The 16,369-nt window shown below is 40.7% G+C and overlaps 1 protein-coding gene across 2 annotated transcripts in view; it reads left to right on the top strand.

Moving 5' to 3' along the window:
• TTC7A (tetratricopeptide repeat domain 7A) overlaps positions 1-16,369 on the top strand; it is a 181,274-nt gene that overhangs the window by 89,924 nt on the left and 74,981 nt on the right. For both annotated transcript variants that reach the window (XM_076334402.1, XM_076334401.1), the window contains one exon: positions 1,675-1,835. In XM_076334402.1, coding sequence (XP_076190517.1) covers positions 1,675-1,835 — 161 coding nt within the window. The remainder of the gene's footprint in view (positions 1-1,674; positions 1,836-16,369) is intronic.

The raw sequence follows: 16,369 nt of genomic DNA, 5'->3' as shown, positions 1-16,369 counted from the left end.
TAGAAAAAATAAGAGGTGTTCTTAGTCCTGAGTGCAAGAAGAGTCTTGATAGCAGCTTTGTTTTGGCAAGTCAAATTTATATACCTCTGGTATAGGTACTGAAGAACTTTGTGGACGGGCAGATCTGGGCCCACTGCAGTCTCATGCCTGTTGTCCTGGTTCCAAGTTGTCTTGTCATTGCTAGTGTTTTTACATTATAAGAAAATATGTCCTAGCAAGCTGCTGAGGGAACACTGGTGATTTAAGCCAATGTGTTTACCATTGCAGTAGGCTATAACAACACGTGGTTAAAGTAGCTCCACTGACAAGCAGTAATTCATTAAAGCTGAGCACTCAGTCAAATATCCCAACCTGAATCTAAGCCAGGATGTTCAGCAGTTTTGAAGCTGTGGGCCAGATGCCAGTTTGGGGTTACGTCTGTGGAGCAGTCACGCTGATCTCCAGACTTGCATGGAGTCACCAGTAATAGAGTAGTTAAGTATTTTGGCTTGCATATGCACAGTGAGAGTGAAATGTCGCTTGGACATAGGATGAAGTTGTCCCATGAACAGAATCCGCACCACGCTCCCAGAAGTATACCTGGGATCTAGATAATCAGCAACCTCTGCTGTAACTGCAGGCAGTGTAATTGTTCCTTTCCTTAGTTATGTGCTACCTGTTTTCCTGAGTGATCTGTGGAGGTGGTGGGAATTCGACACTGGTGGTATGCCAAGGCAGGAGAATGTCTGCAGAGCTTTGCTAGGTGGGAAGTTCTTGTAGTAGGAAAGGAGCTATGTTCTCCATCCCTTAAGGGAAGGAGAGGGAAGGTATATATGAGGAAAAGAAATGTATACATTTTTCTGTTTTGTTTTCTTCAGGCTTCCAGGGCCAGACACAGATCTGGAATCATTTAAGTAACAGCTATTTCAGACACTAGAGAATCTTAAAGAAAACCCTCCACATAAAACTTATTGGTAGCCAAAGGAAAGAAAAGGTACTAAGAAGTTCCCTTTTGAACAGATAGCCTAAAATAGGGTATTGGATCACAAAGAGCATGTGATATACTTCTATTCATTATAGATGTTAAGTTTTCTACCAAGAGAGACTTCATTCTAGTGACATGCTGCTGCTGTGACTGTCAGGACTGCTCTTCACATCACTGCTTGCAAAGATACTTCTTTTTCTGACAGCATTTTGAATCTTGACTCTTTTACCCTTGAACATTCAAACTTAATTTTTATGTTCTTGATCCAGATCATGAAAGGCCTTGTACAGCCATCACAAAAGACAAAATGCAGCAGAGTTGTGTAATGCTCTCCCCCAGGTGAAGAGCCAGCCACTCATCCTAGAAAATGGAGTTGAGAATTGGGCCTCTGTAGTGGATCTGTTTACAGCATAGAAGCACTGTGCCAAAGTAAGAGGGGATTGATTGGATCAGGTCTGCTGCTCCTGTTTATAAGAAATGATTTAGTAATGCTGCAGACTCTTTTCTCTAGAATGTGTGGGTTTTTTTCAAGCAGTACAGTCTGTTAATTTTGTCAAACTGTTCAGATAGTAGAAGTCTTTCTCATAGGTGCCTAAGTAGGATTTCTTCAGAATTTCTAATGACTTGTATTTGTTCTTAACCTTTGGGATATAATGTAGGACTGAAGGAGAAATGTGTTCTCTTTTTATTTCTACCCCATCTCTTCCCAGATCTCTGATGCTATAGAACATCTTCAAGAAGCACTGCAACTGTGCAAAGATGACATGAATTCACTTCATCTACTGGCCCTCCTCTTTTCAGCTCAGAAGCACTATCAGCATGCACTGGATGTTATCAACATGGCTGTTGCTGAATACCCGGAAAGCTTTAGGTAAGAGTTATTGCATGATGCAATACATCCAGTCAGGAATGATCTGCTCATTAGCTCTCTTGTTCTCAGTTATACACAAGGAGCCTGTTAAATCAGATGTGCTACTCGTGTGTCACTCTGTTCCTGGTTGTACTGTGAAGCTAAAACATGTAAGGCTCGGGGTATTCTTTTGATTTTCTGTTTTTAAAACTAATCCTTGTGCTTGTTTGCTTTTCTAGCATTTGTCTTTCTGTATTGTGCTGATGATGTCTTCTCCCATATATCTCCCTGTACTTTTTCGTATGTCACTTTACACGTGGAGAAATGAGTGTGAGACAACTATGATGATGTCTGTCTGTATCACAAATAATATTATATTTGGTAAACTTCCTGGTTAAAAACAAACAAATTCTTCATGTATTTGACCAATCTTTTGATGCTCACATATAACACAATTTGCTGCAATAGCACAGCTGGGGAAAAATATCAGTTGAAAATCACAAGCTGTAGTAATGTATAGCTGAAAGGATGGTTTGGCTGCCTAAGAGCAGGTTTCAACCAGCACAGACTTCTTGGAGCCAGAGGTTTCCACTGTTCTATGTTTGACTCAGTCCTTCATCCATCCGACAGAGATAAATTGAATTCCTTGTGATTTACTGTCATGACCTTTCAAAACAATGAATTGGTCTGTTCTGTGCAAAAATTAAAGCTACTATAATACTTTCTGGTGATCGCATACTAGCTGAGTTTCTCAGCCAAACTGCAGAAACTCCTGTTGCATTGCTGGAAGACCAACTTCCATTCAGAATTGCCTGTATTTAACTGATGTTTTAAACCCATGCAGCATTGTCTTTAGACAGCTTGCTTTCTCAGTAGAGAGAGGGAGTGGCCTCCACAGGTGTAGTCCAGCAGCTGAGTGCGACACTGTCTAAACCAGCGCAAAAGAAGGTCACAAGTGAGATTGAGGCTATCTAAATATGAGCTTGAATGCTTTAGGATCTCTTAGAACTATGGTGCTATATCAGCATATAGTGCTTTTCATTGTAAGCTGCATAAAATAGCTCTGCTGCCTGTGTTTTTGAGGTTACTTACTTTGTGTATGCGAGGAACTAAGACTGTCAGTGCACATCTTTGAGAATGAAATGAAAATTAGTAATGGAAAAGCTCTTAAAATGATGCCAACATCTCTTCAGAGTGTGGACATGAGTATGATTGAAACAGGAAATACTCCAGTGGCTTCTAAATTGTGTTTTGTGGTTTGAAAGTAATAAGCATAGTAAAAAAACCTCACGTTGTACAGTCATACAGTCAAAGGTCGGATGTTCATTGAGGACTACAAACACTCAAGGATAGATAAGACAGAGGTGGAAGAGGAAGAAGCAGCTCGTTATTTATGTGAGGAATAGAGTATTTGCTGTTTCAGATCAACCAACTGGTCCATCAAGTCCTGGATCTTTCCTCCAGCGCTTACTGATAATTTGTGTTTCAGGGGAGGACAAAACAAAGAAAACATGGTGTGCAAAGTAGCTTGGAGGGCTGCTGGATGGGTTCCTTTATACTGTCTGGTAATCTGTTTTCCCCAAAGCAGGAAAGAATATCTCCTATGCTTCTATCAGTGCCAATCTTCAAGTGTGGAAAGACCTTGCAAGGAGTAGCAGAATAGATTGGTTCTGGTAGAAACGATGAATATCGGTAGTGAAAGCCACAAGTTCATGCTTACTCCTAGACACAGACTTGCTAGAGCGTGTGCTCTTGGAAGAATGTCTCTTTGCTCCCTGCATGCGCTGTGGTATGTAACACAGTTGGCAGTGAGACTCATTCACAGGTACACAGGGATGCAGGAGTAGGGACTGGCTTCTTGCCTCTGCTGCTGTGACTAGCCTGTCTCAGTATGGATCTTCCTCTAAACCATTCAGCAAATAACTGATGAGTGAGGGAATGGAGAGAGTATCAGTGTTGCAAGACAGAAAAAAATAAAAAATAAAAAAATCATTTCTGAAGAAAAAGAACAACAGGAATCCAATAAGGGGAAAAGCAAGAAGAGTAACAGAATACATCTATAGTTTGTGCCAAATCTGAAACTGTTACAGACTTTCTAGAGGTCTAAAGTACGGTTTATGCTAGGAGGGCTTTACTGCTTTCTAAAACCTCTTTGAAGGGAGAAAGACCTGATGCTATTGTGTATCTCCAGTTGTTACTGCATTATAGAAAAATTGGGGTAAATTTTACTACTGCATGGAATGACTACAGGATACTTCATGTAAATAGTATAGGCAAGTTCAACTGCATGATTTTAAAGCTGTATTTAAAAGTGGCTGATTATTTTTCCCAATTCACATTGATATGAACCAGGCAACTGTGTAATGTGGTGCCTTGGGGCTCCCTTCCTAATGACAACTCTTTTTGGAAGCATAGTTTGATGGCATGTATCAAGAAAAGAAGATGAAAGCTGCATTAAGGGACCTTAGGGCTCTGTAGATGGCAAAAAATGTAAGCGTTACCTGGATGTATATCCTAAACAAAAGAAAGAATAATGCATAAAAAATTAAGGTCTTAACTGGCCCAAACTACAGACATCTCATACTGTTTGGTTGGCCTCTGATTGTATGTAATTAAGATTAGTTTGTTCCTGCTTTTTTATTTTCATATTAAATTCTTTCATTGTATATTTTAAAGGAATCATTCAGGATGTCACGTAGTTGGTTAGTGGTTGAAGCAATTGGAAAAAATACACTGCATTACTCGGCTAACATACAACATCCTTTGGCATGAGCCCCATAATACTGACCGAAATGTGTCCAGAAGTGCCCCTTGTTGGAGTGTTTAAACTTAAACATTTATTTCACATTTCAGTGGTTGTATGGTGCATAGGGAGGAGGGATATGAAAGCTAGACACTGAACACAGTGAGAGATGAACTGGAATGTTTTGGATCAAGCTGTTGGAGGAGAGCGTTGAAGAACAGCTGGATATCCAAAAGCACAAATTGTTCAGAAAAATGAACTTAGGAAGATCTCGCTTCTGCTTGAAAGGCAGCATATAATACCAAATGCATTACATTACAGTCAGTGAATGACTGAATTTGAGCACTTTGATGTACTGTCAAGCAATGACAGAGGAAGACTGGATAGAGGACGAATGAGAGCTAGCTATGTTGGACATATTGCAAAATGGAGTGAACCAGAAGAAATACACTGCCTTGCCATGACTATAAAAGATAGAAATAATAGCAACTTTTACATGGGAGGTATCACCTGAAAAATCGCAGACTGCCCAGGATAAAACTTAGTAGTTTTACATCCTGCCAATGTTGGTATGCTTTTAAAATAAGTTAATCAATGCAGTACCAACAGTTGGTTTTGGTATATATTTCAAAGCACTATCTCCAGCACATTTGGGAGAGAAGACTCCTGATAGCATCAGATATCTCCCCTCCAGGTCAACGATGCTGATCTTAAGCCTTTCTTAAGATGGATTCCTTCCATTTTTTTCCAACTTAAAGGCCAGCCTTTTGGGCAGTGTTCTACCTGGGACCGGCTGTGATTACCTCCCCTGGCTTGTCTTAGGGATAGATCTTTTACCTGGAAGCAATAATATTAGTGAGCACCCCTCTTGCCCCCCAGCTGATCTTCTTAAAATGATGCGTTGTTTATTTAGAAGGAAAGTATTTCCCTCTTTAAAGTCTGTATTCACACCTCACAAAATGTTCCATGCAGAAGTCCCATAGGTCTGGCAGCCTGCAGAACCCACCACAGAGCGTGGCTGACACAGTCCTTTGTCTTCAGCTGGTCATATTTCCTCCTTCCTGCTTTGCTCATGTAAAATTGCCTTTGTCCTCCTGACTCGCCCACTCTTCCAGAGACTGTTTTGCTCTCTGGTCATCTTTTAGCTGTAATTGGTTAGCTCCCAGCACTGGAAAAAAAAATTAAGGTCTGTACCTAGCCTGGGGTTGGAAATAGGATATCAATTTTATGGATACTCTATTGCTTTATAATTGCTCCCAGACTGTTTATCAAAACCTATTCTGTTGTTTCCAGCTTGGTTTTTTTGTCTCCTGGACAGCCCCCTATTAAGTTAGAACAATACATTCTTCTGGTGTAATGTACAACAACTTCTAATCGCTGCCCAATGTGATGGTGAATGTTTTATTAAATGATGTCCTGGTTTCGGCAGGGATAGAGTTAATTTTCTTCCTAGTAGCTGGTACAGTGCTGTGTTTTGGATTTAGGATGAGAAAAATGCTGATAACACACTGATGTTTTAGTTGTTGCTAAGCAGTGCTTACACTAGTCAAGGACTTTGCAGCTTCCCATGCCCTACCGACTGAGAAGGCTGCAGGTGCGCAAGAAGCTGGGAGGGGGCACAGCCAAACTGGCCAAAGGGACATTCCATACCATGTGACGTCATGCTCAGTACATCAACTGGGGGAAAGCTGGCCGGGGGGGCCGCTGCTCGGGGACTGGCTGGGCATCGGTCGGCCGGTGGTGAGCAATTGCACTGTGCATCACTTGCTTTGTGTAGTATTATTATTATTTTTTTTTATTAGTATTATTATTTTATTTCAATTATTAAACTGTTTTTATCTCAACCCACAAATTTTTCTTACTTGTGCTCTTCTAATTCTCTCCCCCATCCCACCGGGGTGGGGGGTGAAGTGAGTGAGCGGCTGTGTGGTATTCAGTTGCCAACTTGAGGTTAAACCACGACAAATGATTACGTCTTTATGTCTGTAGCAGTTCTGCATCTGGCACAGGGAGATGTAACTTTTAAATTAATAGTTGCTAATATTCCTTTTCTTCCTAAACTATAAGACACTATCCTATTGCTTTCAGAGTCTCAAAACTAGTTTTAAAGAGAAAAAACAGAAAAATTTTGGGAAGTGCTGCTATTCTACACATAAAGACTCAGAAAGAAGCAGGTGGGTTGGTGTTGCAGAGCAATGTAGCTGTCAAATGCAGATGCTTTTGTTCTACCCAGATGTTCGCTATCACGAAAGTAATTACTGTAAATGTAGTGCAAAAAAGCTAAGAAGACCAAGAAATATTAAATATGTATCCTGGAGACCGTCAATAAAAAAGGAAGTAAATTTCGCATGGGGAATTGTGTGTGTCATCTTGGTGTTTTAGCAGAAAGCTAGCCCTCAAAACACAAAGTCCTCTTGTAGTTTAGAGAGGTTTACTGACAGCAAATGTCCTTGACTTCATCACTAATTTCATTAAGGACCTGTGAAGTAATTGTCTGGCAAGATTTATTTGTCATAGTCTGGTGCAGACTTACTGTGAAGAGAGCTGTTCTGTGGTATATAAGCAATGTCATTTACCAGGTGCTTCCACTCGCTACAGAAAAAACCCAATGTAAAATCGGGATCTCAAAATGCATTATTAAACTGGCATTTCCAGTTTGAATTCTTTTTCCATTACTTGTCAGGCTATTTCTTGTATGTTGAAAATAAAACAACTCTTGCCTTCTTTGAGCAATATCTTTATGGGCACTAGTGGAATACTACAATATTGTTGACAGCCATAAAGTAGAACTGTCTCTTTGCCTGTATCTTCACAGGGAATAAGGAGTCAGTTGTCTCTCAGTTGATAGTTTGCAAACTTTTGTGTTAACGCCTAGTCTATACCACAACTTTTGTGTCAAGATAGTTGTATCTCCCACCCCTCCTACCTCACCCCAAGGTAATACGATTGTGTATGCTGTAGAACGGTTTTACCACTTCTCTCATGAAAGTGGTGGTGACCTCACTTAGCTTTAGAAGTATGGCTTTAGAGAATCAGATCAGTCTGTTTATATGATTCCAGTTCATCGTTAGGCAAGAGGCAAGGAAGCCTGGTACATCTTGTGAACAGACATGGTGATAAAACAGCTTGTTAAAATCCTCAGGATATTGTTTTGTTTGCTGAATTCCTCAAGGGTGCAAGGTCTGCGGATCTAAAGCAGGGATAAATTAATATTTTGGCTGTAGCATTTGATCATGCTAGACTACTTCTATAAATAGGATATTCAAAACTCTTTTAAAGGTGGAGCTTTTGTAAGTTGACTTCTTGTAGTGGTGTGTTCACACCCTGGCTGGTGAGAGTGACCCACAAATGTTTTTATCTTTGTATTGATGCCCCAGACAATAATACAAAGTGATAAAAAGTGGAAGTATATACTTGGGTGATATGACAGTACTGTGCTACAAGAATACAAAACATATATAGGCTTGGCTTCTGTGATTCACTTAAATAAAAGGGATGTATTATGTGGAGTTAGAAGGGTTGAGCTGGGTCTTTTTCTGTAGTAACCATGAATGTTTGCTTTTGTTGGCATGTTATGATCCCTTGTTGTTTTTACAAAATGAACCTAAAAAAAACTTGGTGATGTATTGCAATAATCAGGACTATACTCTGTGGAACTGGTAATGATATTGAGTATTTCTATGCCAAATATATGAAGGGAAAGCTTTAAGCTAGTCTCCTGACTCTTATTAATGATAACACAGAAACTTAAAGCTAAAAGAGTTTTAGAAATCTAAAAGCTTTTTTCTGGTTTGGATTTATTTCCACCTTTTTAGCTGTTTTTTTCTCTTTTCTTTTTTTGCCCTGGATGATGAGGAAACAGAATGAATTCTTGAGCTACGGTATCCAAGATCGGATTCCCATTTTGGCAGGTTCGAACACATGTATGCACCCCTTTCTAAGGATCACAATCTGATCCAAGACAAAAATTCAGCAGATGAGCATGATAGCCTTCTATCCACCATCTTAATGCGGCAGGAAGAAGTATCCCCCTAGCTGGTTCGTGTCTGTTTGTGCCAGGAACGGATTTGTGTTAGTGTACATATAAATTCATCTTGAAATTATATGGATAGATTCAATGGTACCTGGGGAGAATTCCATTCTTTCATAGCACAGGGTTCAGAATATGAATAAAAGGAGTTAAACAGAGCTTAGAGAGGAAACCTACTGCAGACATTTTTTTTCATATGGTATGAAAAGAAGGAACAGCTGCGTGGTTTTCCAACCTTAGCAGCAATGGTTTGAGTCTTTCCTCTGGATGAAAGATCAGTTTTATTTCATAATAACTTCTTTTTTTCTACCACCTGAGTAAACAGCTACTGCCTTCATTCATTTAAGACCTTTATAGTGAGCAGCAGTGCTTCTAGATGCTGGTTTTAGTATTGGAGAGGTAACACAAGTTCTGCAAATGCATAGGCTTCACTTCAGAAATTTAGGAATAAATTCCAAAATGCAGGAATAGCATGGCTGATTTGAGATGAGATAGTTACGACCCACAGATTCTGTACTTCAGTGCAATTTATTTGTGTAAAAGCGGGAAGTTCCATAAGGGAATGTCAGTAACTTTGTGTTTGATACTTCAAGCTCCGATTTTGTGGGTTTTCTGTAGATTTCGGCTGTGTGTTTGTTGGGGCTGCTAGCTTGTTTTTGACATGACTTTTAAGGCTTAGTGACTACTGATAAGCTAGAGGAAAGTGAAACCTGTGAACCACTTGGTGGTAGTAATAACTGGTTAAGTTACATGTTGATCTTTAAAATTCGTGTTTCTTTGATGGGTCAAGCCTTAATAGAATAAACTCTTGACCATTCAGCACAGCTGCTTTTTGAAACAGCAAAATGTCAATTTTATATTCCTCTACTTGCATTCATCTTGCGTGATTAACTTCTTGCCAGTACTTTCTCACCTGAATGGAGAAATGGACGCTTTTCGGTTCCTGCTGGCTCACTTCAGTGCATTGTATGTATCTGCCACATCAGTGAGTTAGTCCATCCAACACAGGCTTTTCTCCCTGCTAAGTGCCATTTTCTTTTGAACAGCTGCAGGGTGTTCTGCTTTATATTCAAAGGAAGTGTTTAGGAGCCCTGACTGTCTATGTTGAATGCCAGAATGTATTGAAAAAATAGCATGTGGGTAATATCTGGGCAGCAGAGTCAAGTTGCCAGTAGGAACTCTGTGGGCAGGAGTTTAGCTGTAGTACATGCATGTGGGAGTTACCCAAGGTGCGGAGGGACTTGGTGATTGGGATCACTGTGTTTCTGCCAGGCAGTTTTGTGAACTCCAAAGGTAGGTCTGGGTCACGGAGACCAGAAGGAGGACCTGAGGCATGCTTGCTGGCTGGAAATCAAGAAGAGAACCAAGGCGGGGAAGGTGGTGCCAGTGTGGGAAGCCCAGCTCTAAACTTCCTTTCCTGCTTTGGGACTACACACGTATACAGGGGGGCTGCATAGGGTGCCACCATTTATTAGCAGCTTCAGACGTCAGTTCCTGCTGGAAAACATGGTTAGAACCTTCTTGAACTGAACTCCTTCAGGGCTCTCTTATTGTATGGATAAAGGAAGAAACAAAATGCCCTGCTTGGCTATTTTTCACCTTTGTACATCCAGTGAAGGTGAAGGCTGTGGAAAGTGCTGTCAAACATACAGATCTGATAATCTGAAATTGTTTCCTGAGGCTCTCAAAAGCTGATCACCAGAGGAGTAGAGGAAGATATGCTGGTTTTTTTTTTTTTTTTCTTACGAGGCATTCCTGGATTTTCCAAACCTTTAAAAAGCCTCAAATGCAAGGATGATCAAAAGTCTCATTTTTTGATCGGGAATTTATTTTTCAAAATGAAGAATGTCAGCTTTATTAGCATTCACTGACAATTACTGTTCATAATCATTTCTAGAAAACACATTTCTGGAAAATACAGAGAAGCATGGATGTTATGTTTAGCAAATTGTTTTTCAGTGCAGTAAATGACTTTCCAAGAAGTTTGCAGTGCAGTCAAGCCATGATGTCTCTCAGATGAGTATTGTGCTCTGATCACTCAATAAAAGGATTGGTTTTTATCATCTCCAGCTGGAAATTTCAGACTCAAGCGACTTCTACTCTAAGGTCCTAGGAGGATTTATTTATCTAATGAGAAGAGCACAAAATGTTTTTATTTTTACTGTTTTCTTGTTCAAAAAGAAGAGGGAGGGGAAAGTATTCAGACTTTCTGAAGAACTCACCAGGGAACAGAAACTGAGTATGGTAATTTTTCAGCCACGAATGTGTTTTTTACCTTCTGAAAACAGGGAAAGCCCTTGCCCTTCACTCTCTCAGAAACACTGGTAATTGTGTCTTAGGTGGTAAGTCTGCTTCTGTCGCCATTGTCATTAATGTCTGCAGAACCAAGTATGTAAGCAGGCACAGTCGTACTATTTGATATTAGTCAGTATTCCTGTTACTTAATATTTTAGTCTCTGTTAGTAAAGGAAAGAGAATGATGAATGGAGATGTTATAATCGAGAGAGACAGAGACTGTAATGTAGAAGTTCTGTGTTACCAACATGTCTTTAGAAACATCCAAATGTATTCCTTAATATGCTAACATTTTTACAACACAAAACAGATAATATGAATCATTTTACTCTGGCTTATTCGTTTTTACCTTGGCTTGAAGCTTTCTGTTACATATATAGTTCAGCAGTAAGTTCGTCATAAGACTGTATTTTATGAGGAAGGGTGAACATGAGGATGGAGAGCTAAATGGTCTAATCAAGGGTCGCTGTCATTAGCAGAGTTCTTCCTACATACACCAACAGAAAATTTGACCCAGAACTATGTAAACATGACACAGAATTGTGTTTCTCAGCACTGTGGCTGGAAATACGAACTGCTTGGAGATCTAGCAGGTTAGGAGTGGAACGCAGTGACCTCTACTCCATATGTCTCAATCAGCTGGAGAAGTGGCAGGAAGCTGATAACTAGCACCTCAAATGAAGATCACACAAGTAAGCAGTTGCACTGAAATTCATAGTGAAAAGACTCCTGGACATATTTTTTTCCCTGGAATCTGGCCATTTGCGTCTAGTGAGCACTTGCAATGACTTGAGATTATTCTGTATTTTTTCTTGTATTTTCTCAGGACAAGGTCAATGTCTTTCCTGTGTTGGTAGAGTATGTAGCGCAGCAGGGCTCTGAACCCAGCTGAGAATATAGCATGCAACTGCAATCTGTGTAATGAACAAGAGAGATGGCCAGTCGGTCCTTCCACAGGTGGGTAAGGGAGCTGCAAGGAGCTGTGCTACTGAGTGAAGGAGAGAGCTGTGCCTTCTGCCCCGTGAGTTCCAGCAAACAGTCGTTTTGTCTGATTCTTCAAAAATTAGGCATTTGCTGTGTTGGGGAGAAAAGGAAAAAAATCTTTTGCTTGGCTTAATAAATTTCAGTAATATTTAAGTGGGGAAAAATAGCGAAGTAGGAATGACATAACTCAATGTGAAACAAAAGGATACAATACAGGCTTGACGATCATCTTTAGAGTCTTCTCCAGCCCTCCCCAGACCATTGCAGCGGAAGTACTTGGAGAGGCTGCCGTGATGCAGAGTTGCAAAAATGACGCTTGAGAAGAGGAATGTGTGGCATCTGCCCACCCCCAGGTGTGCGTGTCAGATAAGGATGCAGAACCGATAGACACCGGCTGCTAGACTGTCCTCACCGGGATCAAGAAGCAGCTGGTGCATATAAGAGAGCACCAGTTGCAAAGGGTATGTCAATGCTGCCAGAGCTGCTCCTCACAGAGATGTGGCTGGGCTGGCTTCACGCCGGCTTCAGCCCAACTCCTTGGGCTGCTGCTGGCAGTCTCCATAGAGACATGGATCTGTGTGGGCAAAGTGTCCAGCTGTTTGCGCTCACACTCTTGAGCCTTGTGGACCCCATGGGCTGCCTTGAACTGTGCAGCAGCTCTTCAGCTAGGTATTGACTAGCCTGAATGTATCAAGCTGCAGCGACTGCCAGCAAGGCAAGCAAAACATTGGTGGTAACTAGCACTAAGTAGCAGAGAGAGACAGAGCAAAAGAGGCAGAGATTTTCCTGGCCTGCACAAACCAAGCACGTGCTAATGCACAGAGCAGTCCCCAAGGCTTAGATGTCCCATGTACTGGGTTAAAACAAAAGAAAGCTACCAGTAATGGGCACCTCAGGAAGCCACTGGTAAGCAGGATGGGGCCAGCGTTCATTTGAGGTAGTTCATGCCACTGCTAGTCAGCTGTGCTGATCTCACTTGTAGGGGATTTTTAATCTACCTGGGATTGCTTTAATCTGTGCTTTTCCTACACCTCCAGAAGGAATGGCTCCTGAGAGGGAGAGCGCAGAGACTTCCTCTGCCTTTCTGAGGCACCGCTATAGTGCTGTTCTGTAGAAAGACTTGTTCAGAGCTGTGCACGGTAGTATTGGGAGTTTATTGTTTGGAGGGGTTTTTTTGCATCCGAAGTGCTTGTGTGAATTAACGCTTTCTCTTCTACAATTGCATGTAGGAGTCCGGACACATATACTAAATTATCTTTCAATCAAAAACATTCTTCTGAAACTAAACTGGATGGTACATTTTCTTGTTTATTGCTCTAGTGTTAAAGCAGATGGAAATGCTTGGAGTCTCCTTTGCTGCCAGGGGTATAAACTATGTCACATCTTAGTCAAGAGGCTGCACATTGTCAGTTTGGAAATGCCAACTGGAAAAAGGTTTTATTTTCCAAGTTCACTTTAAAAAAGAAGAAAAAAAAAAAAGATTCAATGTATATGCACTCTTTGGAGCCTTCACACCAGCTGATTTTCAAATATAATAGGGGTTGAAGCCTACTCTACCAGCAGCTCTGGGATTATGTTCCTTCTTTCTCAGTGGCAACCAGCATTGCCTGCTGCTTCCCTGGCCACCTGCAAATGTCAAGGGTTTGCATAGCAGGGGCATAGTCCTGCACAAAATGTCTGTGGGGAACAGGAAGGGAGATCCTGTCGGGTAATGATGTCCGAGTGTGTGTGTGGTACGTACCATCTGTGGTTTTGCAGGGCAGTAAAACTTGCATCTGAAAGCCTGTGGTCTTTGGTGTTATTTCTCTTCTCTCTGTGCTGCCCCAGACAGTGTGTATTTCTTAGTTTTGGTAGCCATATTTTGTCCCACATATGTAAGACTGCTTTTGAGCAAAGCCCCATTACATTTCTTACAATTTTTAAAAAAAATTTTGCAGAGGCAAAATGCATCTGAATCAAACCTTTGTTGCTTTAAAAAGGATTAACCAATATATATAGAACGGAGGAGAGCAAAGCAAGCTTGACTTAAGACTTACCTTTTCAGTTAAATTTTTGGGGGATGTAGAAGCAAATGCATGTTAAACTTCTGCGATGGTAGTTTATTATTTAAGCCCTATGATGATATTGTGAAGGGCAGTATCTAAATAAGCTGCTGCAGGGGTATTTTATTCAGCTCGTTAGCTGCGATAGTAACATTGGAAAGCATGTAGAGAATTCTAGTACAGATTTTTGATGTTTTAGAGGTCAAACTGGTCTCAAAAGAATGAAATAACTTCTTCAGATGCCTTACCGGCTCAGACCATACCTAATCCTTGCAATATGTTTTTTTCATCCAATGTGCATCAGGTATTAGACTTTGCTCATTTCTCCGCCTAGATCTCCTGCAAACTTCTGATGCAAAAACTATTTTAGATATGGCAATATCCACTTCTGATCTCATCGAATTGGCCCCTGCACATGGCAGAGCCGGTGTCTCATTTTACATATGAGACATATAGCAATGTCTCATATAGCAATATGCACCCTGAATCTGGGAATTCTGGATGTAAGCAATATCGTAGCTGAACAATGATTTATTTTTCCTCTAACACAGTATAAGCAATGGTACAGTGTAAAGTTGCAGTGCCACGAAAAGCTAGAAGCAGCACTCACAAATTAATGTGTTCCAGCAAGTACTCATTATGTGCCTACATAGACTAGGCCATTAGTCTGGGATTAGTTGCAAGACATGGGAGAGACAGAAATCATGGTTTTAGGTGTCACTGCGAGCACTGTTATTACAGGGAAGAACTGATGAAGCAATTCTGTATCCAAACAGCACCTTAAGGAAATCATGTTTCTTACAGGGTAGGGCAGATCTGCTCTTCAGCACTTATGAGGCTGTAATAAGCTGTAAGACTGGTTGCAAATAATGTTACAGCTGAAAAAAAAAGTGTTGCTCTATCATTAAGGAAAAAGCCATATACAGGTTCTGACAAATGAATGAATAAATTCTAAATGCTTCCTCTGATGTGTGATCTCCAAAGTTAACACCACTGATTTCTGCACACTAAGAATAGTACAGGGTGTCAGCACCAAGGGAGTAAGGGAAAGGAAAGAGAAAGATACCCTTTCAGTCTTCTGTAGCATTCAAATTGCTTAAAACTTAAGCTATGTAGCATAAATGGCTACATCTGCCATTTCAGAAGTTAACTAAATAGCCTTGTACCAGTGCTGTAGTAGAAAAATCCCTAGTCATTGGCTTGGCCCCGACCTGAGCGATGCTTACTGCAGGAAAACAGGTGTACAAACAGATGTATTTTCTGACCTCGGCACTTGTAAGTGCTTATCTTCGCTTGCAAGCAGGTTCTGTTTGGGCTGTTGGCCTTCTAAGAAAAAGCTTAGGATCTAGATTTCAAGCTGAAGAAAAAGAAAGCCACACTGTTTTACCCTACCCAAGTAGGGGAAAAAAATACAGCTGAGAACGGTGCAGATGGCCTGAGTCAGACTGGCACACAGTACTGGAGTATCAGCATCAGCTGACTACCTTAAAAAGTGAGGTCCTGTCATCTCCCTGTTTTCACTGGGGATCTCATAAGCCGCTTTTCCAAGATTATGCATAATAGCAGTTTGGCTGAAAATATCCCCCAGAAGAACAAGAAAAAAATTGTGTGAAACCGGCATACATTAAAGGCCAAGGAAGAGAGGATATTTTTTTTTTTTTCTTACTGATGTTAAACTTTATCAAACTAAGCTGATAAAAATGTAACAAAACAGAAAATCACAGTGCTGCAGGATATGTGTTTTCTACCTGGTGCTCTTCTAACTGGCTACACGCATTTTTTTCCATCAGATTCAACAGCCTCTCAGCAAATTTTATTAAACTCGATTGCCAGTTTCTCTTGTACATGACAGGCACTGCTAACAGCATAACTCTCTGGGGAGGAAGTCACTGCTCATCTTGCTCAGTGCACAGTCCATCTAAATTCCTTCACGGTTTTAGTATATATCATGAACAATGTTGATTATGTTTTCAGCACTTAAATAGCGCCATTAAACCGTTGCTCAAGAGTACGCCCTAATCAGCATTTTGAGTTTGGGCTTGGAATAGAATTTGCAAGCGGGATTGAGTGCAGAGCTGGTAGTTTCTGAAGTTTAAGGCTGCAGTTGTGTTGAGGTTTTATATAACAAATACCTCATGCCTTAGTCAGGGCCACTTGCAGTGGGAGTAACTATAGTAACAAAACAAAGTTTCTAGCTAGTGAAGGAATATTTCCAATGAGCAGGACATCAGTCTCTGATCCAGCCCCTGAAATATGCTTATTTATCAGTTTTGTGTGCAATGCTATTTTAATAGCTACTACTGTATTTTCAAAGCTATTTAGAAATTTTCATTTGTTTGCTTTTGGTGGGGTTTTTTTTTTTGCCTAACACCTATGGAGGGCCTTGCTCCTTTTGCCTTCAAATGGAAATGTTCTAATTATATTCCTGCTTTTTTAACTTGTTTTCCTGAAGAAATGGGGA

The sequence above is a fragment of the Aptenodytes patagonicus genome, chromosome 3 (genome assembly GCF_965638725.1).
Source record: "Aptenodytes patagonicus chromosome 3, bAptPat1.pri.cur, whole genome shotgun sequence".
Taxonomy (NCBI): Eukaryota; Metazoa; Chordata; class Aves; order Sphenisciformes; family Spheniscidae; genus Aptenodytes; species Aptenodytes patagonicus.
Note: the sequence above shows the minus strand (reverse complement) of the source record. Positions and strands in the feature narration are given on the sequence as shown.